Source organism: Sarcophilus harrisii, chromosome 6 (genome assembly GCF_902635505.1).
Source record: "Sarcophilus harrisii chromosome 6, mSarHar1.11, whole genome shotgun sequence".
NCBI classification, from domain to species: Eukaryota; Metazoa; Chordata; class Mammalia; order Dasyuromorphia; family Dasyuridae; genus Sarcophilus; species Sarcophilus harrisii.
This window is the reverse complement of record NC_045431.1, coordinates 244,191,494-244,214,102: the sequence shown is the minus strand read 5'-3', so window position 1 is coordinate 244,214,102 and position 22,609 is coordinate 244,191,494. Positions and strand designations below refer to the sequence as shown.

The window sequence follows — 22,609 nt, the reverse complement described above, 5'->3', positions numbered from 1 at the left end:
CTGCCCGCCAAAGCGAGTCACCATCCTTCCTCTTCCCTGGACTCGCTTTGGCGGGCAGTTTTTGGCCGGTGTTTTCTGTGGATCAGCAGTGCCCGAATTAGCCGGTTCCGATCCCTCTCCATTCTCGGGCTTTCCCTCTGCTGATCACCTCCGATTCATCCTGCGTGCAACCCGTGTGCTTCTTGTCCCTCCCTTCGGACTGTGAGACCCCGGCAGCAGAGACTCCCCAGAGCCGAGCACAGTGCCAGGCACACAGTAGGGGCTTAGGAAGTACTGGGACCAAGTGACCCATCCAGGGTTACACACTTGTGTCTGTCAGGACATGCTCCAGATCCTCCCGATCCCTTCCTGCTCCACCAGCCCCAGAAGCCCCAGCTCGTGTCACTCTTGCTGCGACTCCCTCCCTCTCTCCGTTTTTCTCAGGCTGATCCTCAGTGAGAGCCAGAGGCTGCTCTTTGAGAAGCTGGCCCTGTACTGTGACAAATACGCCCAACTCATCCCCGTGTCCTTTGTGCTCGGTAAGTCCACAAGGTCTCTTCCATCCTGCCCCCAGACTCCCTCTCCTGAACCAGGGCAGGGGCCGCTAAGATGCAGAATAAGTGGGACACTAGTGCTGCCAGGGTCAAACAGGGAGCTTGTGAGCTGCCCTTAAGAGAAGTGCTCCTCATAGGGTTCATCTGTGTGTTCATCTGTCCTTGTCCATCTGCTCATCTGTCTGTCCATCTCTATTTGTCCATCTGTCCATCCATCTACTTGTCCATACATCCATCCATCTGTCCATCTATCCATGTCTATTTGTCCATCTGTCCATCTGTATATTTATTCATCTGTCCATCCATCTGTCTGTCTGTTTGTCCATCTGTCCATCTGTATATTTGTCCATCTATCCGTCCATCTGCTCATCTGTCCATCTAGCCATGTCTGTCTATTTATCCATCTATCCATCCATCTGTCTGTTTCTCCATCTATCTATTTGTCCATCTGTCTGTCTATTTGTCCATCCTCTGTCTGTCTATTTATCCATCTGTCCATCTATCTATCTGTCCACCTGTCTATCCTCTGTCTGTTCATCTGTCCATCCTCTGTCTGTCTATTTATCCATCTGTCCATCTATCTATCTGTCCACCTGTCTATCCTCTGTCTGTTCATCTGTCCATCCTCTGTCTGTCTATTTATCCATCTGTCCATCTATCTGTCCACCTGTCTATCCCCTGTCTGTTCATCTGTCCATCCTCTGTCTGTCTATTTATCCATCTGTCCATCTATCTGTCCACCTGTCTATCCTCTGTCTGTTCATCTGTCCATCCTCTGTCCATCTATTTGCCAGGGGAAGAAGGAAGGGAAAGGAATGTGGTGGCCCACAAGTCGGGGGCAAGGACACTATGTTCAAGGTTCATTCAGATCCTGGGGAACAACTGTTTCTGATTTCTACAAATCCCTAAGTCCTTCTCAGTCCCCACTTTACTGAGAAATGGAGGCCATCTTCACAGGATCCTGTATCCAAAGCTAGATGGGTCTGAGGCCAGCTGGTCCAACCTCATTCTACAGATGAGGGAAACTGAGGCCAGAGCTGGCGGCAGGATTTGAATCCAGCTCCTCCGACTCTGGAGCTGGCTCTCTCTCCATCTGTCTTGAGCCGTCTCTTTTCCTCCCCCCCCCCACTTCTCTTTTGTTTCAGGCTTCAGGCTATGTCCTGTGTCCTTGAACCCAGCCCCCTCTTACCTCCTCCTGGAGCTTGCCCCTTCAATCACTCTGTGCTTCAGCCCCATGGTCCATCTTTCCCCATGCACGCCCAAATAGTCCTCCATTCTTGTACTGGCCCTTCCTTCTCAGGGCCCAATGGCTCCACTGGCCCCTGCAGGCTCCGAGGTACCCCGGGGGGGGGGTCTGTCCCTCTGGACCCCCACCAGTCATGTGTCCACCATTGTTGGAGGCCCGTAACTAGCCCGATTCTCCTTAACCTTTTACTCTCAGAAGCTCTTCCAGAGGGACATTGACTCAAAGATACATCCAGGACAAACGTACAAACGTTTCCCGACATCTTGGAAGCCCTGCTCCCTAAAACCTTCTTTCTCAGGGGGAAGAGACGCCAAATTGAGTTCCATTCGTTGTTGCCTTGGATTTACCAGGTTCATATTCAAATGGGGAACAATTGTTAGAAGGACCCAAACCTCAGCTACTGCTAGGCTGTCATCCCCACAGCCCTGCCAGAGGTCACACTCGGGGGATCCATCCCCCATGGCTTTCTCCGGCCCATCCTCCCAACCTTTCCCACTTCCAAGTTGGGATGATCCAAGGCCAGGAGCTAAGGAGACCCCAAATGAAGTCAAAGGAGGGAAACAAAGAAGCAGCTGGGGGTGAGGGGCCTTTAAAATCCCTCTGCCAATCGCAGAGCCAGTCCCATCCTCAGGCCATGTTAGTGGGCCCGAACCAGCGACAGAACGTCTGCACACGCTCTAAGATCTCTCCAAAACACTTCCCAGCTTCTTCTCTTGGGGGGAAACCAGCCCAGAGGCTTTGCACATGTGGCAGACCCTCATTAACTCCAGAAAAACCGCCCCTCCCTTCAAGTCAGCATCTTCTGGGCCCTGCGATTCACAAACTCCTAGAAAGAATTACCTCATCCTTGTCTCCTTTCCCTCCTCTCCCACTCACTTCCCAACCTCTTACAATCTGGCTTCTAAATCCAGAACTTCCTTGGAATCGCTCTCTCCTAGACTCCGGATTTCTAGAGCTGAGGGTCTCTCCACAGCCACGTGTCCCCCTCTGCACCTCATGGCATAATCCCTTCCTCCTGTATCCTCTCCCCCCCCAACCCAACTTGATACTCTTGGGTCTCCTCCTCTCCTTCTCTGTAGCCAGCCCATGTGAGCTATGAGGGTCCCCCAAAACTCCATCTCAAGCTCTCTCCTCATCTCATTTACCACCGGAGCTTCTTACCCTTTTTTGGGGTCCTGGATCCCTCCAATTGTCTGTTTCGGTCTATGAATCCATTCCCAGAAGGAAAAATATTATTTTAAAATAACTTTGAAGTCTTATTTTTAATTTCATAATTGAAAGAAATATCAAATATCAGAGATTAGTGAAAATAAAAGGCTTTTTCCCATCCATGTTTGCAGACCCGTGAAATCTAACTCCAGGCCTCTTGGGGTGCTGGTCTGTGAACCCCAGGTTAAAAATACTTCCCTTAATTTTTTTTCTTGGTGATCTCAACTCCCCTGGATTTACTTATTATCACTCTACCAAGGCCTCCCAAATTCATCTCTCTTTTCTTGCGCTCCAGTCTCACGTTGTCAGTTTACCTGCCAGATAGCGCTCCTCGGCCATCCCGTCTACGTTTGCCCCAAACTCAACGTACTGACGACATAATGAAACTTCTCCTCTACCTCCCATCTTGAACACTCTGCTTCTTCTAAACTGCCATATTCCCTGCAATGAGACTGCCACTTTTCCCTCTCCTCATCTCCACTCCAGCCCATATCTCCTCATCTGCCAAAGCTGGCCAGTTTATGCCATCGTTCCTCTCCAAAAATGAAGAACGAACAGGAGGAAAATTTCTGGTCCTCTTTCACTTTCTCCTTGCTCACACGGGTCTTGTCGCCTTTCTCCTGGATCCCTAGAATAGCATCCCAATTGGTTTTCTTTGTCTAGTTGTTCCCCTCTCCAAGCCATTCCCCACAATGCCTTCTGATCATGTCACATCCCACTCTAGAACAGTCAAGGGCTCCCTACTGACCACAGGGCAAAACGATGCTATATCCAGGCATTTAAACTCTTCCAAATTAAGTCCGTGAAAGCAGGAGCAATTTTACATTTTTCTTCCTTCCCCCCAGTCCAGATATTTTTGTTGAACGCAATTCAATTTTATAAAGATTTTTAGTGGCTCTTGCCCGGAGCTATCCTAACTTACTTCATGTTACTTTCTTGCATGCGCTTTACATCCCAACCAGACTGGTTTGATAACTCTTCCCTCCATCTTGGAGCTCTTCTTCCTCACCTTTAGCTTCCTTCAAGTCTCACCTCACTCTTAGGGGCAATAAAGGAAGGGAATAAGCATTTCTATAGTGTCCACTTTGGAACGAGTGTTTTGTTTTCTTTGTTTACAAATAATATCGTGAGATTCATAATAATCCTTCAAGGTAAGTGCTACTATTATCCTCATTTTACAGTTGAGGAAATTGAGGCAAACAGAGGTCAACTGACCTGCCCAGGGTCTAGTAAGTGTCTGAGGCTAGATTTCCTGAATCCAATCTCAGAGCTTTAGCCACCACGGCTAACTGCCTGTTCTGATTTTCCACATCCAAATAAAGTGAAATTTCCTTGCCTGGGTCTTGTTCTGCCCAGTCCGACGGAAGTCCCCTGAAGGCAGGAGCAATTTTAGGGTTTTCTTCCCTTCCCCTGGTCTGTATTTTTGTTGAATGAAATTGAATTCCAATTTTTGTTTTAGAATATCAGCCTCTTGGGGGCAAACAGGGACAGGTTCACTTGTACATTAAGGAAGTTAATAAATCCTTGTTGAATGTTTGAAACGAGTTAAAATTGTAGCTGGGAGAGTGATTAGACAGGTTCTAGGGGCACCGGGTGAAATCTCTCTGGCACTTTTAAAGAAAAAGGGTCTTTCTGGGGGTAGTAAATAGACACAAGCCCCTACCTAGGGAAATAAGCAGCAAATTGGACCTCCCAGGAGCCCCTTAGCCTTGGGGTACCATGTTCTTACAGTTCCCTAATCCTTGAGTATTAAGGCTGATTCTTCCTATTATAGAGAAGGGGGAAACTGAGGCACGGTATTGGCTCTGCCTTTCTTGAAGTCGTAGAAGGATCCTGAGCTTTGGCCTGAGATTTAATCCCCATCCTCACTTCTAGGGTAAAAACCCAAAGAGGTAAAAGGTCACTAATTCCTGGCCCCAGGGGCAAGAGCAATGATTTTGGGGTCAGAAGTCTTGGATTCAAATCCTGTCTTTGCCTTAAACTCTCTTGGGGGCAAATTATCTCTCCTTTCTGGCTCCCGATTCTAGAGCCTCTAATCCTCTGATCCCAGTCATCCCAGGGTCCCCTGCCCCTCATCACCCCCCGACACTGTTCGGGCATCCCAGTCTCAAATCCTTGACCCCAGAGACACCTCTGCTGGCCTCTGGCTGGTCACCAACTCTCTTGTAGGCTCCAGACCCTTTCCTCACCCACAGCCTGGATCGCTCACCTCACTCCACTCCATCCCAAAGTTGCCAAAATGATTTTCCTTAAGCATCCAACTCATTGAGCCCATGGCCCCTCTTCCCTCCCCATAAGCTCCTGGGGCTTCCCTGTTGTCTCTGTGGTCAGATACCTACCCCTCTATTGGGCTTTTTAATGCTCTTAGAACTTAGTCCTAATCTATTTTTCCAGCCTCCCTGGACATTTTCCCTCTCCCACAGTATTGTGTAGACACCCTGGCCTCCTGGCCTTGCAGCATTCCAGCTCTCATCTCTGTGGCTCTGTGCGGGCAGGTCTTCAGGCCTGGAATTCACTTTCTCTCTTCTCTGTCTCTCTCTTTTCCCCTACCTCCATATCTCCATTCTCTGTCTCTGTCTCTTCCCTTATCTCCATTCTCTGTCTCTTCCCCATCTCCATATCTCCATTTCTCTCTCTCTCTCTCTCTCTCTCTCTCCTCTGTTTCTCCTCTCTCTGTCTCTCTGTCTCTCTCCTCTCTGTCTCTCCTCTCTGTTTGTCCTCTCTCTGTCTCCCTCTGTCTCTCTGTCTCTGTCTCTGTCTCAGTCTCTCTCTCTCTGTCTGTCTCTCTTCTCTCTGTCTCTCCTCTCTCTGTCTCTCTCTATCTCTCTGTCTCTCTCTCTCTCTCTCTCTTCCCTTCTTTCAAATAAACCTCAGGTACCCATTCTGCATGAAGCCTTTGCTGATCTCCCATGGCCTCCACCCCCAAAATTACATTGTAATTAGCTAACTGGAATGTATTCCCTAAATGTATCATGATCATACATGTGTGTGTGGACGGCGTTCCCCCCAGTGGACCGTGAGGTCCTTAACTCATTCTTCATCTTTCTAGGCCAGAGCCCAGAACATTGTCTGGTTCACAGTAGGTACTAAATAAATGCTCATTGAGCGATGAATTGACTGAATGCCAGACAGGACTCAGTTTCCCTCCTTCATCTATTCCCTGGTCCAGGTTTCTACGTGACCCTGGTTGTATCCCGCTGGTGGAGCCAGTACCAGAGCATCCCTTGGCCTGACCGGCTTATGAACCTGGTCTCGGCCAACGTGGAGGGCGAGGGCGAGCAAGGCCGGCTGCTTCGCCGCACCCTGATGCGCTACGCCCACCTGTGCACCGTGCTCATCCTCCGTTCAGTCAGCACTGCTGTCTACAAGCGCTTCCCCAGCACCCAACACTTAGTGCGGGCTGGTGAGTGGGCAGGGCTGATGGGAAGGGTGACTATGGGACACGATGGCTCCCTGCAAGGCTGGACAGCCAACCCCCTGTCTTGCGGCTCGGACCTATCTCTACAATAACAAGAACAATCACTTGTTCTTTAGCCCCTAAAAATTTTCAGAGTAAAGGACTTGCCATGCTCACTCAGAGAGTGTCTGAGGCTAGATTTGAATCCAGGTCTTCTTGACTCCAGCTCCATGTTCTATCCATTATACCACCTGCCAGGCCAAGTCTCTTGGCTGGACTAGAACACAGAAGAGTTCCTGAAGTCCAGCTCTCCATGAGAGACCCAAAGTCTCTGAGGAATTGATGGCGGAGCCTAGCCTATAGATCCATGGGATTTCAGCTGAGCAGGGGAGATTTCGCACTCAGTCCAGCCTTCCTCTCTGGGCCAGAGAAGAGGAGGGATTTATCCAAGATGCCTTTAGCTACAGAGACAAGAGGAGAAGTGAAGTCCCTTTCCCTTAATCCAGGCCGCGTGCAGGTGCTAAACCACTACCGCCCCAGCCATCATGGCAGCTTGGATCTCCCGGCTCTTCCCACCACACATGTAGGGATGGGTCTGGGGTTGTGGGGTGCAGTGGAGGGAAGGATTCAAACAAAACACACTGAATCCTGGGTAACGGCAGCACACGTTGTTAGCCTTCCCACTCAGGGCCTGAGAGAGCAGCAGCGTCACCCTGGAAAAGCTGGCGACCGAGGTACATTTCCCTGTTGCAACACTCAGGCCACATCCAGCCGCAAGCAAATGGGTGTGTGCTCTGTGATTTATCATCTTGCAGAGCTGCCTGAGCTACTGAGAGCTTAGGGCACTTGAACCCTGATCTTTCTGATCCTGAAGCTGAATATGTCTCTTCCAAACAATAACCCAACGCCTCAACAATAACAGTCAAAACAACAACGACCCAAGTTTTGGGAGAGTTTACAAAGCACTTTCCTTCTACCAGCCCGATACATTGGGCAGTGTAAACACAACTAGACTATTGATTACTATTGAGTATTGTAGGCAACTTCAGAGGTCATTGAGTATCCTATCACCATTTTATAGATGAGGAAACTGAGGCTCAAGAGGCTTGCCCAAGTTCATGGAGGTAAGTACATTACTCAGGACAGCTCAGTGGCACCATAGTGGATGGAGCATCCGACCTGGAGGTATCTTCCTGAATTCAAATCTGGCCTCTGACACTTACTAGCCATGTGACCCTATGCAAGTCACTTAACCCTGTTTGCCTCAGTTTCCTCATCTGTAAAATGAGCTGGAGAAGAAAATGACAAACCACTCCAGTATCTTTGCCAAGAAAACCCCAAATGGGGTCACCAAGAGTCAGACACGAGTGAAATGACTGAACAACTTGTGGCCCCTAATGTGGAAATCTTCCCATTGGTCCTCCCCAAATTTTGATTGTCCCAAATCAACACAGAGAAGAGCTGCTGGTAGGTAAATAGAGCTGATCCCTGCTGACCCATTCAGCTAGTCTTGCACAGTCTGAGTTGTTCTACTATTGTTTTTGTGTCTCTGTCCCTCCTTCTGTGGGTCCCTCTTTCTCCCCCTTCCCTTCCCTCATCTCTGACACTTTCTCTTATATTCCCCAGGCCTCATGACCCCTGAAGAGCACAAACAATTTGAGAGCCTCAACTCTCCCCACAACAAATTCTGGGTCCCGTGTGTGTGGTTCTCCAACCTGGCCGCCAAAGCCCGGAGAGAGGGCCAGATCAGGGACAGCGTTGTTCTCCAGGGTATCCTTAATGTAAGCTCGGGCGTGCTTGGAGCTTGGGGTGGAAGGGAGGGAGAGGGCAGAGGAAGGTCAATGGGCATAAGAGAGCATAAGATCTGTGGAGCAGGCACCTTGAAGAACACCTCGGGCTGGGCTTTTGTCCTGTAAACTGGCTGCTACCTAATCCTCCACGGAGCACCACTGAGGAACGTCTCGGGACAGAGGTCCTGCTTGGCAGCCCCTCCCCAGGGGTCCAGCCTGTGGGAGCGGATAACAGCTCTCATTTTTTTTTTTTTTTGCCCTCCACTGTTTACACACACTTTCCCTACAACGACCTTGTGAAATGGATAGTCCATTGATGTAAATTTGATTTTACAGAATGGAGAAACTGAGGCTTAAAGCTTTTGAAATGGCTTGTCCAGAGGCACAAGGAAGAAGAAAACTGTTATACAGAAAAAGTTCTAGGTTTGAGGGTTCATCTTCCCCAACTGCACAAGAGGATCAAACCAGACTGATATATTCCATGCTCTAGGTCATTTTTAGCTCTGAGATCTTGCAAGAAATCAGCCCATAGGCCTCAGACCCCTGGTATCTGCCCATCACCCCCACTGTTTCCAAACACGAGCACAGAGGGTGCTCTGTGAGGGTGGGACGTGGGGGTCAGAAGGAGAAATGTGAGCGTTCCCACATGACAGTCGCTTCTCTTCTCCAGGAACTGAACACCTTACGCTCTCAGTGCGGCGCGCTCTACGGCTATGACTGGATCAGCGTGCCTCTAGTCTACACACAGGTAAGCGGACCAGATCCAGAGAGAGCCAGGAGAACAGGGGATTCTGGGAGGGACAGAAGCTCGGGCAGAAAGTCACCGGAGGGGTTCGGCCTTCATTTTGTCCCGGGCTGTGTGGGTAGGAAAGCTGCTGATGTTCACACACTCGTGTTTTTAAGAACTTAAAATAAAATACACAGTTAATGCTGTAAAGTTACCGATACATATAAACTGTAAATAAAAGGCTATTAAATAAATTTAAAATAAAATAAAATACACAGGATTACAAAGGAAAACAATGATACAAAAAGGCATTTTAAGTTCACAACCTCCTGAAAAGAGCCTCTGGAAAGAAGATACTCATCTAGACCAAGAATTCTGTGATCTGTGACATTAGCTGCACCTATCACACGGGTCATGGCCGTTCCCACACGGGAAGGTGCAGGAGGACAGAGTAACGAGGGAAAAACAATGAGATTTCTAACAAACAATGAGATTTGTCCCAGTGTGAACTGGGCGGAGTGACTGGAGGTCTGCCAGTGCACGCTTGTCAGGAATGCCGTGACAGTAATAATAATGTTTCTAGAGTTCACTGCGTGTATTATCTCAGGTGAGATAATACATGCCCTGAGGGCTGTTATCCAATATCTGAAGCAGAGTCTGTTCTCAGGCCTTCTTGGCTGTGCCTCTACTTGTCCACCTAGAGGCTATAGAGAATATTCTTGCCCGGTCAGACACCGGAGCAGATGGGCCCTGAGGATCCCGGAGCTCCGAGAGTCTGTGTCTGTCTGGTGTATGATTCCAGTTCCTCTGACATTAGGAGAACCAGCCTTTGGGGCCTAAAAGGGATCAAATACAAAACACTGACCAATTCTACAGCATCCTGGGTTCTGAGGCCTTTTTCAGAACATTTTATATTCTAAGGTTCCCTCCCTTCCAGCTCAACTCGGAGGTAGAGGGTCCCAGAACTGGAGCATCCCTTCCCCTTGTTCCCTGAAATGAGGAGGCTGAGTAGGGGTTGAGAAAGGAGCTGGACAGGAGAAGGGAGGTTCCTTGGACAAGTCAGCTTCTAGGGTTCCTCACAGCCTAAGGTTCCTCTCAGTTCTAAGGTTCCAGGGTGCCATGATTCTGAGATGCTGAGACTCCACAGCTGTTGGTGGAGAAGCCGCCATGATGGGGGGATCCCGCTTGGGAGAGAAGGAGCCAGGTTCTCTCCTCCATCACCCCCTGCCCCGTTCCGCGAGGGGTGACTCACGGCCTTCTCCCCCTTCTCACCCAGGTGGTCACCGTCGCCGTCTACAGCTTCTTTCTGGCCTGTCTGATAGGACGCCAGTTTCTGGATCCGGCCAAATCCTACCCAGGCCATGAGCTCGACCTTTTCGTGCCCGTTTTCACCCTTCTCCAGTTCTTCTTCTACGCTGGTTGGTTAAAGGTGAGTCCTGTGCCAAAGGAAGCCTTCAGGCTGGGCCAATGGCCAGGAGCTGGGCAGTGGGGGAGAGGGAGAAGGGAGATCTGAGGGGACATGGGGGAGGAGGGGCAAGAATGGGGACCCGGCAGGCAGAAGGAACATTCTAGTCTCTTATGGTCTTTTCTATAACATGATTGGACTAGATGGTCCCTGAGGCTCCTGCCATCTCAGCCCCTCTATGTTCTGGTTCTAAGCTTCCCCCCTGCCCTGACGTTCTCTCTGAAAGCTCCCTCCCGGCCCGGATGGTCTGTGAGCTAAGCGTGGACATTCCATTTTTGGGGGGAGACAATGGGGTCACACACATAGCTGGTAAATGTCTGAAGCTGGGTTTGAGCTCAGCTCCTATTGCTCTATCCCTGAGCCACCTAGTGGCTCCTTGACCTTCTCTCTCTTTTTTTAAGTCAGGCTCCTCTCAGATCTGAAATTCTCTGTTCCAAGGTCCTCCCAGTGAGGCAGATCTCGGTTCTAGGCCCCCTCTCAGACATGACGTTCTCTGTTCCGAGTTCTGAGGCTTCTTCCATCTTTCTAATGTCCTGCGTTCCAAGCTCCGGCTCCACTCTGAAATTTTATATTCCAAAGCCCATCATGGAAGCTTTTTGTTCCAGGAGGCTCAGCCTGAGCTGGGCCTGGGAGGAGGCTGTGGAGGCGGGAGGGCTGGGGGCCGGTGGGTAATCCCGGACTGGGGGGTGGGGGCCGAGGAAGGCGACAGTGAGTGCCCGATCCGGCCGCGTCCTCGGGATTGGCAGAGGCTGAGCCGTGACGCCGGGGACTCGGCCGGACCTTTCCCGGAGGGCCGAGCTGTCCTAGGCCAGCTTCCCCGGGCTGAGGGAATGACCTTTCCCAAGAAGGGCAGCGCTGTTCCCCTTCTCCCTGTTAGGTAGCCGAGCAGCTCATTAACCCCTTTGGAGAGGATGATGATGATTTTGAGGCCAACTGGCTGATCGACCGGAATTTACAGGTACAGGAATGGCAAAGTCAGCCAGTCCCGAGCTGGGGGGAGGGGGGAGGGGGGGGTTGCACAGTTCTAGGCACTTTGAGACAGGAAAAAACATCCTCTATTAAGTACCTACAGTGGGTAAAACCTCGTCCTGGTTGGTGAGGGAGATAATTAATTTTGACAGGACGCTGTCCTTGCTGGTCCTGGCCCTTCCAATGCAACTACGATACCCATGTGGTTACAGAATTCCCCCCACGTACCTGAATTTTATTTTATAAAAATGTTCTCAGATACATTCACCTATTGCGTCTCCTTAACAAGCCCATGAAACCAGTCAGCTCAAATAGCTAGTGAGCATTTACAAAGCACAACCACCTTGTGAGGGAGGGGCCATTATCATCCCCATTTTACAGATGAGGAAACTGAGGCAGACAGAAATCATATGACCTCCCCAAGGCGTTCAGGCTCTTTCTCACTCCTCCCTCTCCCCCCCCCCCCAAACACAGGTATCTCTCCTGGCCGTGGATGAGATGCACCAGGACCTGCCAGTCCTGGAAAAGGACGTGTTCTGGAACGACCCCGATCCCCACCTGCCCTACACGGCCGCAGCCGCCGAGTCCAAGCGGGCCTCCTTCCTGGGCTCCACCTTCGACATCAAGTGAGTCCTCCTCCCCGCATCCCCCCCTTTCAGGGCTGGGGTGATGGAAGGAAGAGGCCTTGGGCCCCACGACCTCCCTCATCTGCAGGAAAAGTCCGCCAGCTTTGGAGGTTTAATCTGATAGAACATCTTGGGGGTCTGAAGGGCGTGAACCAGACACTCGTGCTCTCCAGCAAATAACATGAACTCTGGCGGTTCTGTTGCCCCTCCTAGCACTGACACACGTGGGGCCTTACTTGGACTTGGGTCTCCCTAAGATGCTCTTCTCTCTGTCTCTGTCTCTGTGTGTGTGTCTGTCTCTCTCCATCTCTTCCTCTTTCTTCTTTCTGTTTCTGTCTCTGTCTCTCTGTTTCTCCATCCCTGTCTCTATCTCTTTGACTGTCTCTCTCTTTCTGTCCCTGTCTCTTTGATTGTCTCTGTCAATCTCTGTGTCTCTGTGTGTCTCTGTGTCTTGGTCTCTCCGTCTCTCTCTATCTATCTCTCTCAGTCTGTCTCTGTCTCTCTCTTTGTCCCTGTCTCTTTGACTGCCTCTGTCTGTCCATCTCTGCCCCTCTCTGTGTGTCTCTGTGTCTTGCTCTCTCTCTTTCTTCTCTGTCTTTTTATTTCCCTCTCTGTCTTTGTGTCTACGTCTCAACTACCTCTGTCTCTGTCTCTCTGTGTGTCTCTGTCTCTCTGTGTCTCTGTCTCTCTCTGTCTCTGTCCTCGTTTCCTTGACTGTCTCTGTCTCTGTCTCTTTCTCATTAACACGACCTTTCTTGTACGACAATCTGGCCCTCTGCACATCCCAGCGAGCATCTGGAATAAAAAACCACCAAACCCGACCATTCCAAATAGCCCCGAAGTCTTTACCCACAGTCACACCTCCTAAAACCACGGCTCGGCAGCGGCCACATTATGCGAAGAATGGGGAGCAGAGGGGAGCCAGGTGGACGGGATGTTCTCGAAGGTTCCTCCGGCTCAGGGCCCTGGGATGCTCCGAGCCCCCTGCCGGACGGAGGGGCTTCACTGGGCTGCAGAGGGAGCCCCTGCTCCACCCGAGGCTGGTTTTCCAGTTACGACCACGATGATTGAACCATGATTGAGACCTGAGAGGGGCTTCAGGGTCTGGCCCCATCATTTTGCAGCTGAGGAAGGCGAGTCTCAGAGGAGGAAGGCGGAGGGCCCAAGGTCCCGTGGGAGAAGGAAGCCTCGGTGTTAAACCTGGAGCTCTTCTTCCCTCAGCCCGGGAGCCATCTCCCCCATCTCCCGTCTCCTTGGGCCGGGGCTTGGGGAAGGCTCGTTTCTCGTGGCAGGGATCACAGCCGGGACCGAGGAGTTTGGGAGCCAGAGCAGCTCTGCCAAGGCCCCCATGATGGACCGTGGAACGTTGCCTGGGTGTCGGGAGCCCTCTAGTGGACTGACTTGGGAAGCGAGTTTTCCATTCGATGCCCTGAAATTCTACCATTTGCAATTTCGGGAAATCCTGAGATTTAGAGTGTGAGGGTCTTAGAATCATAGAATTTGGAGCCGGAAGAGACGGAGGCACCTCATCAAATAAGAAAGTCATCAGGATGCTTCCCAGCGTTTACCCGGAGCTTTGGGGCGTACACAGATGTACGAATAGCTCATTTTATCGGGACATAGGTCTGCTATCGTTCCCATTTCACATGTAAGGAAACTGAGGCAGACCACGGGGAAGAGACTTAGCCAGGAATTTCTTTTTGTCAAAGTAACCATCAGACGAGACGTAGCTAGCAAAGAGGTGGGGTTCTTTTTTTTTATTAGAGCTTTTTATTTTCAAAACATGCACGGGTAAGTTTTTCTGCATTGACCTTTGCAAAACTTTGTGTTCCAAATCTCCCCCACCCCCTCCCCTAGATGGCAAGTAATCCACTACAGGTTAAAATCCAATATATGTTTACATGTTAAATCCAATATATTATACATATTGATACAATAACCTTGTTGCACGAGAAAAATCAGATCCAAAAGGAAAAAAAAGAGAAAGAAAACAAAATGCAACAAACAAAAAAGAGTGGAAATGCTATGTTGTGATCCCCACTCGGTCCCTACAGGCCTCTCTCTGGGTATAAATGGCTCTCTCCATCACAAGACCATTGGAACTGGTCTGAATCATCTCAATGTTGAAGAGAGCCCCGTCCGTCAGAATCGGTCTTCGTAGAATCTTTAGTTGCCGTGTACAATGATCTGGTCCCGTTCATTTCCCTCAGCATCAGCTCCTGTAATTCTCCCCAGGCCTCTCTGAAATCCTCCTGCTGGCCGCTTCTTACAGAACAGTGATATTCTATAACATTCATGTACCCCAGCTCATTCAGCCGTGCTCCGACTGATGGGCATCCCCTGAGCCCTACAAAGAGGGCCGCCACAAACCTTCTTGCACCTTTAAGATCTCTTTGGGATACAGGCCCGGGAGAGACCCTGCTGGGTCAGAGGGCACAGACAGTGTGACGGCCTTTGGAAAGAGGGGGGATTCCAGCAGGTCTCCGGCTCCCTCTGACGCTCTCCCCATTAGCCCACATCACATTCTAAGACTCCCACCTCTTCTTCCTCCTTATGTGATCCTGGGCTTCTGGCTCCTCTTTTTCTTCAGTAAGTGGGGGTGATAGTACTTGGCCATACGACGGGGGTGGCAAAGGTCAAGAGATACTAACAAATGCTGACATGGCGGCCAGACGCGGGTATATCTTAAGCCGTCCTGGCTCTTCCTGTGCCGCCAGGGCCACTCTGGGGGGCGGAGGGCTGGGTCGGGCGGGGGAGTGAGCAGCCCTGGCCCAGGCTGACGAGGTGGGTGTCCTGTCCCCCCCCCCCAGCATGCAGAAAGAAGAGATGGAATTTCAGCCCCTGGAGCAAATTAAGGAGAATGAGGAGGCGAACCACTCAACTCCCTTCATGGGTCCCTTCAGCCGCCTCCTGGGGGTTCAGCCGCCCGGCTTCACCAGGTCCGCCTCTAGAATGAACCTGCTTCGGAGGAGGGATTACTCGTACCAGGACGTGGGCAAGCCCAGGGGCTCCTGCCCGGCCTGGACCTCGAGGGCCGATGCCCTTTCCCAGACCGGCAGCAGCCTGAGGGAACACTGGGAGAGTGAAGACTCGAAGCTGCGGGAGCTGGACGCCTTCATCTCCACGCCCTTCTGCGAGAGGCCCGGCTTCTACAGCGCCCCCCAGACCCCCATCAGCTCCTTCCCTCTGGTCTTCCCGCTGAGGCGTCCGCCGGGCAGAAGAGGCGCCACCCTGGTCCAGCCGGGCCCGGCCTCCGCCAAGGACAACTGTGCCAACTTGGGCCCCTCCCAGGCCAGCGACATGGACGCCAGCCAGAACTCCGTGACCTCCAGCGTGAGGGAAACTTTTGTCTGGCCCACAGAGAGAGGCAGAAGCCCCGAGGCTTCCTTGGTGGGCCCCCTGGAGGACCATCTACCCAGGAAACTCGAAGACCTCAGTGTCCCAGGGACCCCGGAGGCCCAAACCCCAGCTTCCGAGAGTCTCAGCAGGCTGTTCCAGGCCGACGGGGAGAAGCCGGACGGCTGCAGGAGGCCCAGAAGCCCCTGGCAGCCCTGGCTGGCCCTGGAGGGCACCTCTGCCCTCTGTTTGGGTTCTCTGCCCGCTACAACAGGCAGCCCCAGTGGTGACCCTGCCCTGCCCTCCACCAGCCCCCTGGCACCTCCATCGCTCTCTGCCGTCAGGTCCAGCAAAGCCGCTGTCCCTGGCTCAGAGGGCGCCGGGCCCAGCCCGGTCTCCAGGGAAACATCGGAGGCCCTGAGGGACCGGGGGAGCAACGTCGCCTTCCCTGGCGGGCGCAGGGCTGCCACAGAGCACTCCTCCCCCAAAGACTCGGGCATCTCCCTGGCAGAGGGGGACCTGGCGGGCCTGGTGGAAGCAGTGCTGGAGAGAGGCGAGTTCTCCGAGTCTGGGCAAGTGGGCAGGTTCAGTTAGCCCGGGAGCCAGGGCCGCCCAACGCCTTCCTCACACAGCTCCTTCCCTTTCCTTATGCTCCAGCCCCCTCCCCACGCTGAAGGAGACTGCAGGAGCTGGTCGGCCAGCAGAGGGCTTCTCCCAAAGCCTGCCAGAGGAGAGACAAGGGAAGAAAGGAAGAAAGGAATAAAGGAAAGGAGAAAGGAAGGAAGAAAGGAAAGAAAGGAGAAAGGAAGAAAGGAAAGGAGAAAGGAAGAAAGAACGGAAGAAAGGAATAAAGGAAAGGAGAAAGGAAAGAAAGGAGAAAGGAAGGAAGAAAAGAAAGGAGAAAGGAAGAAAGAATGGAAGAAAGGAATAAAGGAAAGGAGAAAGGAAAGAAAGGAGAAAGGAAGGAAGAAAAGAAAGGAGAAAGGAAGAAAGAACAGAAGAAAGGAATAAAGGAAAGGAGAAAGGAAAGAAAGGAGAAAGGAAGGAAGAAAAGAAAGGAGAAAGGAAGAAAGAATGGAAGAAAGGAATAAAGGAAAGGAGAAAGGAAAGAAAGGAGAAAGGAAGGAAGAAAAGAAAGGAGAAAGGAAGAAAGAATGGAAGAAAGGAATAAAGGAAAGGAGAAAGGAAAGAAAGGAGAAAGGAAGGAAGAAAAGAAAGGAGAAAGGAAGAAAGAATGGAAGAAAGGAATAAAGGAAAGGAGAAAGGAAAGAAAGGAGAAAGGAAGGAAGAAAAAGGAGAAAGGAAGAAAGAAAGGAAGAAAGGAATAAAGGAAAGGAGAAAGGAAAGAAAGGAGAAAGGAAGGAAGAAAAGAAAGGAGAAAGGAAGAAAGAATGGAAGAAAGGAATAAAGGAAAGGAGAAAGGAAAGAAAGGAGAAAGGAAGGAAGAAAAGAAAGGAGAAAGGAAGAAAGGAAAGAAAGGAGAAAGGAAAGGAGAAAGGAAGAAAGGAAAGGAGAAAGGAAGAAAGGAAAAAAGAGAAAGAAGAAACAAAGGAATGAAGGGAGGAAGGAAAAGAAAGAAGAGGGGAAGAGAGGAAGGAAAGAAAGGAGGGAGGGAGGAAAGAAATGAAAAGAAAGGGAGTAAGGGAAGAAAAGGAATAGAGAGGAAGAGGAAGGAAGTGAGGAAAGGAAGAGGAGAGGGAAAGAGGGAAGGGCAGACTCCATGGCCAAAGCAGTTCCTGCCACCTGCTCACCCTGAAGGGGCAGCCCAGGCCCACCTAGGTGGCGCCTTGGCATTCGCTTCCTTATTCTTCCTTCTCTTGCTTTGTTCTGGGCAGTTGCCCACCAGCCCCTCCCAACAGAGAGAGAGACGTTTCCTTCAACCCCAGGAGGCTCGAAATCTCCTGCACCCCAAGCTCTTGCCCCTGCGTTCCAAAATAAAAGCCGTGTGTGGCTCGGAAGCTGTGTCCTGCCACCTTTGGGTGCCTAGCTGGGGCTTGGAGCCCCCACGCCCCTGGCACTCACTTGGGGGATTCCCACCACCCACAGCTTTGGGGATCCCGGGACTCCCCGGATTTCCAGGGACAGTCCCTAGGCCTGGCACAGGACGGCTGGTGGATAGAGCAGGGAAGGCCAGGAACCACTGGGATTTATTGGGCAGCAGGTAATGGCTCAGGGCGTCTCAGCTTGGGCCAGAGAACATCTACCTAAATGCCCCTAAGTCGCTCTCCCTGGGGTGCCAGCTATAGGCAGAGCAATGACCCCACCCTGGCCAAGGCCATCTCTGCTAACCCCCCCCCCCCCCACCGCTCTACAAGTCTGCTTGTTTTCACATTTCACTCGCACCCAGGGAAAGCAGGTGCAAATGAATAGAGCTGGACCGGGAGAGCTCCAAGTGTTCACTGCCCTTGATAAGATGGGGGGGGGGGAAAGGCCTGTGTGACCCCTCCAAGCCAGAACAAAGGACCTATTGCTTTCGGCAGACTAAGATTTGCAAGCAGGACTTGCGTCTCCACTGGGACTCTTGGGCTAGAAGAGAAGGTGGCAGCCTCTCTCCCCCGCTCCCCACTATTTATTGGCCCTTTTCCCGATAAGCACCTCTGGGGAGCACCTCACCTGTGATGAGCCACAGGTTCACCAGCCCCTCCTCCCTTATGGATCGCCCCGAAAGAACGCCCGGCACACAGTCATTTCATCAGTACCAAGTCACTTTATTGGGATGTAAATGGTGGTAGTTTTTTGGTACAGATTATGAAAAGGTCAGATAACCAAAATATGCATGCACTGAAAGACAGTGGGAGTCTCGCCCACACCTCTCGGGTGTGGGGGAAGCCAGGTGCGGCTCCGCTCTCGCTTAGCTCTCGTTGTCACTGTCTCCAAGGGTGTGCTTGTCAAAAAGATATTCCGCCATGCCAGAATCGGGGGCCCCCATTTTGCGCAGGTTGGTTACGTGATCACCCAGTTGTTTGATGGACTTGACCTGTTCGTCCAGGTAGTGGGTTTCGATGAAATCACATAGGTCCCGCAGCCACGCCCACCGGGGGAGGGGCCGATACTCACATGGGGGTCGTTTTTGTCAGTTGCCAGCTTGTGCAATTCCAGTAACGACTGATTGACATTTTTTTCCAGGTGCAGAGCACACTCCATTGCGTTCAGCCCGCTCTCCCAGTCATCGCGGTCCGGTTTCTGTAACGCGCAGAGGCCGCCGGTCAGTCCGAGCCCCGCCCGCCTCCTCCCCTCCCCCCCGCACCCCCCCGGGCCCCGCCCACCTTAATGTCCTGCAGGAAGATGCGGCCGCCGCGCTGGTTTTGGAGTTTCATCAGCTTCTCAGCATGTTCCCTCTCCTCGTGGGACTGGTGGAGGAAGTACTTGGCGAAGTTCTTCAACGCCACGTCATCGCGGTCGAAGTAGAAAGACTGAAAGGAGAGCGGGCACAGGCGTTACCCCGACTGCGGGGGCCGAGGCGCGGGGCCCGCGAAGCCCCACAACAGGAGCTGCTGGCCCAGGGCTGCAGACGCGGGCTCGGCGGGCCCCGCCCTGGAGCGCACGGCCCCAGGGCTCCCGGGAGCAGGAGGCGGGGCCTCGCCGGAGCTCCAGTGCGCAGGCGCAGGCTCCCCGCCCCCCCCCCCCGGGGCCTCATCCCCGGCCCCGCCCGCCCCGGGCCCGTCCTCACCATGGACAGGTAGACGTAGGAGGCGTAGAGCTCCAGGTTGATCTGCCGGTTGATGGCGGCCTCCGAGTCCTGGTGGTAGTTCTGTCGGACCTGAGAGGGAGATGAGGTCGTCATGGCGGCGGCGAGGAGGCGGAGGGAGGAGGCGGCTGCGCAGCGGCTGCGGCTGAGGCTGGGGCGGCGGCGGCGGCGGCGAGGGCCGGGGCGGCTGAGGCGGACGGCTGCTGCTCGAACGGAAGGACGGAAGAAGTGTTGGTTAGTGGAGGTGAAGGTGGAGAGGTGGCTAAGGGCGGCTCCGGCCGGGAATCGAGCGGCGGGTTCCGTTCAAGCACTGTTGAAGCAGGAAACCGCAGCGACTCCCCTTCCCTGCGCTTCTGGCGACTGCGGGCCGCCCGCGCAGGGCCTTTATAGCCGCGCCGAGGCCCCGCCCCGCGTCACGCCAGTGCCCGCCAATGGCCGCGCGGGGGGCGGGCCCGGGATCACGGGACTCGCGGCCTCCGCCCTTCCCTCCCGCTCCCTCGCAGCCCCTCAGGCGGAGTTTGCGCCGCACGGCGGAGGGGGAGGGGCGGGCGGAGGCTGGAATCTCCCGCTGTTCCGCGAAGCGAGCTCTCCCCCTCCCCTGCCCACGCCCACGGCTGCGCTCGGCCCGGGCTGGGGGTGCACTGCGAAGGGGGGGGTTGGGCTGAGCCCACGCGCCCCTTTGTCTGGAAGGGCTTTCTGCCCCCCCCCTTTTTTGATGCGCTGCCTTTAGGAGGAGGGTCCCTCCCCCGGGAGTGGGGAGAAATCAGGGAGGGCGTCTCGGCGGCGCGGGGCGAAGCCCCCCTCCCAGGCTGCAGCTGCAGAGACCGACCCTGGGGAGGGGCCGCTGGGGGGCCGGGCCCCGGAGCCGGGAAGGGCGCGGCGTCTGGGCCCCCCCACCCCTCCTGGGGAGATGGGGCTTCGGCCCTCCGCCCCACTGGGCGGGGTCTCCGAGCCCCACTTTACAGATGGGGAAACTGAGGCGCGGGACCCGCGCAGTCTGACCCGAGGTCATCGCGGTCCGGCTGCCTCCCGGGGTCCGGCCTGGCCGTCACGTGCGCGGCAGCACAAAGACCAGGGAAAGAGCAAGCGGGCGGCCTTTCTCTCCCCATACGGAGACAAAGGCGGCTCCGCCCCGCCGAGGGAACGGCCCGCGAGGGTCCGGGGGGCTTGTGCCCTTGCCGGGGCCGGAACGGCCCGGCGCGTGCTTCCGAGGGGTGACTTTGGCCCCGGGGTCCGGCCACCTGCAAGGCGCCCCTGGGACGGGGACCCGGAGCAGGAGGGTCTCCGCAGGGGCCCCTCCTCCCCCGATCCTGGGCCCTGCCAGCGGGACGGGCGCCCCCTCCCCCGCCCGGCCTAACGGTCCCCAGGGGCCATTCGAGGATGGGAGACGGTCGTCATCAGCTCCTGGCCCGGGCCCAGGGGAGGGCACTGGCCCCTTGCGGAGCGGGGGCAGCGGCGGGGCCTCGGGGGAGCTGGGAGGTCAGGCAGCGCAGGCCGCGCCCCCTTCTCCGCGGGGAGTGGGATGGCGGGGCCTGCGGGAGGGCAGCAGCCGGGGCTCCTTCCCGGGAAAGGGGCCCCCAGCGCACGGTCGGGCCTATCTCCCAGAAGCAGGGAGCGCGGGGGTGGCAGGGACGATTGGGCCAAGAGATAACCCCGAGCCCTCGGCTGGGGATGCTCCCGGGCCCTCCCTGGCTCCTGCTCAAAGCAGATACGGCCCCCTGGCTCTCCCCGGCGGCCCAGGTGGGACGCGCTGATGTCACGCTTCCCGCCATCCGCCCCCCCCCCCCAAACTGGGAGGGGGGCGGCCACCTGGTCCTCCGAGAAAGCCTTTTGTGCAGCCGAGTTGGGCAAAGAAAATGGGGGAAATCTGTTCTTTGGCCGGGCGGCTCCGGGAACGGGTCACGTGAGCCCGAGGGGCAGCTGCGGCTGGAGAACAAGGAACAAGGGCCCGGGCCCGCCGGGAGCGCTGGGGGGGATTTCTTCACCTGGGGCCCGAAGCCCACCCGCAGGGGCCGGAAACCGAACGGGGAAAATGAATGTTTATCTGGATAATAGGAGGAGGAGGAGGAGGAGGGTTTATTTTATGAATTTAGAATCGGTTCTGAGCAGGGTCTGCAGGAGTCTCCTCTATTTGAAACCCAAGGCTCCAAGTTCAGATCGCGGCCCCCCTCGGGTGAGCAGCTCAGGGACTCCCCAGAGGTCAGCCCCGGCACTGATTAAGTGCCTCCTGTATACCAGGCACCCGCTGGGTGTGGGGGAGACGAGGGGTACGAGGGTTCGGCTCGGTCCTGTCACGGGCAGCTCTGGTCAGTCCGCAGACGGACACCTGGCCCCGGGCTGGGGGCTGCTGCTCGGCAGGACGGGGAAGTCCTCGCCTAGAGGCCGAGCCTGCGGCCCTGCCCTGGGAGGCCGAATGGAGGAGGAGGAGGGGCCGGAGCTGCCCTAGACCTTCGCCCGAGCTGGGCCCGAGCTGGTGGCGGGGATTCCCCGTGCGTTTCTCAGGGTGGGCCTGGGGGAGGCCGGGGGCCAGAGGCCGCCTCCCGTGGCGTCCAGGACTTGGCCCGGGCGGGGGCTCGAGTTCCAGTCCCCAGGTCTGAATGGAGGGCCCTCAGACCGGAGCCCAGACGAGGGAGCCTTAGGCCCCAGCACCGACCGTGGGCCTTGGAACCAGGTTTCTGAGTCCGAAGAGCCCTGGGGATGTCCCAGCTCGGAGGGACGGGGACCCTGCAGCCGGAGGTCTCAAAGGGAATGCCCGGAGAGCCAGTGTCAGAACCCCAGAAGCCAAGGGAGGCGCCCAGAGCACGGGCAGCTCCAAGGGGCCGGAGGTGGGGGCGCCCAGCCATTGTCCCTGTGCCTCTGAGGGCTGGGGGGGGGGCTGGACAAACAGTATGAGTGTGTGTGCACACACCTGGGTGGGGGGCTGCGGCAAAGCCCCCTCCCCCCTTTCCTGGGAATGTTTTCTCTGTGGCTGGGGGGGAGGGGGCCCAGGCCGGGAGGCCAGTGGGGGCTGGGGGAGGGGAATGCTGTCCCACCATGACTCTGCACTTTCCCAGCTCCTGCTCCTCTGAAAACTTGCTTTGTCATGGTGGGGGGAGGGGAAGAAGGGTGGGAGGGATTTCTCGAGGGAAAGCTGGCTGAATAATCCTGACCTCGGGAGTTTGGGAGGTGGGGGTGGGGCCTGGGCTCAGATGGGGGCTCTCTGGGGGAGCCCCTCCCCCTTCAGTGGTCCCCCTGAGCGGACGGAGGTCCAAGCTGGGAGGCCCCCCCTCAGGGTGGTCTCAGCCTGGACCCCGGGCTCTTTGGGAGCCTTGGAGACGCTTTCAGCCTAACTGGGCCCCTCTGTGACCCCAGCTGCTCATGGGACGCTTTTACAGGATTCCGGGGGCTTCACCAGAACTCCAAGGGCTCTAGAACACACAGAGGGCAAGCGCCCCCCCCCCCCCGAACACGGCATAGGGGCCTTAGAACGCAGCGTCGGCGCTGAGCAGGCCCCAGACTCCAAGCCCCCCCCCCACTCTGGCCCCCCAGACCCTCAGTGTCCTCAGAGCCGGGAGCCACCGGGGACAGGGAAGCAGACGGGGTGGGGGGGCAGGTGCCAGAGCTTGGGGGGGGGGAGCTCAGCT

At 54.9% G+C, this 22,609-nt stretch overlaps 3 protein-coding genes across 3 annotated transcripts; 1 reads left to right on the top strand and 2 right to left on the bottom strand.

Annotated features, from left to right (window-relative positions):
• Window positions 1–426: 426 nt before the first annotated feature.
• Window positions 427–15,898, top strand: BEST1 (bestrophin 1). The gene is made up of 8 exons (XM_031942025.1): window positions 427–518; window positions 6,158–6,391; window positions 8,012–8,166; window positions 8,846–8,923; window positions 10,179–10,331; window positions 11,245–11,325; window positions 11,811–11,962; window positions 14,773–15,898. The coding sequence occupies exons 2-8, from the start codon at window positions 6,229–6,231 to the stop codon at window positions 15,890–15,892; spliced, it is 1,902 nt and encodes a 633-aa protein (XP_031797885.1). The 5' UTR covers window positions 427–518; window positions 6,158–6,228; the 3' UTR covers window positions 15,893–15,898.
• A 2,087-nt stretch (window positions 15,899–17,985) lies between these two features.
• Window positions 17,986–19,363, bottom strand: FTH1 (ferritin heavy chain 1). The gene is made up of 4 exons (XM_031941577.1): window positions 18,969–19,363; window positions 18,565–18,711; window positions 18,356–18,481; window positions 17,986–18,314 (listed from the first exon to the last, which is right to left on the bottom strand). The coding sequence occupies exons 1-4, from the start codon at window positions 19,080–19,082 to the stop codon at window positions 18,150–18,152; spliced, it is 552 nt and encodes a 183-aa protein (XP_031797437.1). The 5' UTR covers window positions 19,083–19,363; the 3' UTR covers window positions 17,986–18,149.
• Window positions 19,364–20,339: 976 nt separating this feature from the next.
• On the bottom strand, window positions 20,340–21,829 carry LOC116420097 (basic proline-rich protein-like). The gene is made up of 3 exons (XM_031943654.1): window positions 21,640–21,829; window positions 21,222–21,593; window positions 20,340–20,776 (listed from the first exon to the last, which is right to left on the bottom strand). Exons 1-3 carry the CDS (start codon window positions 21,827–21,829, stop codon window positions 20,340–20,342), a joined length of 999 nt encoding a protein of 332 aa, XP_031799514.1.
• Between the last annotated feature and the right edge of the window lie 780 nt (window positions 21,830–22,609).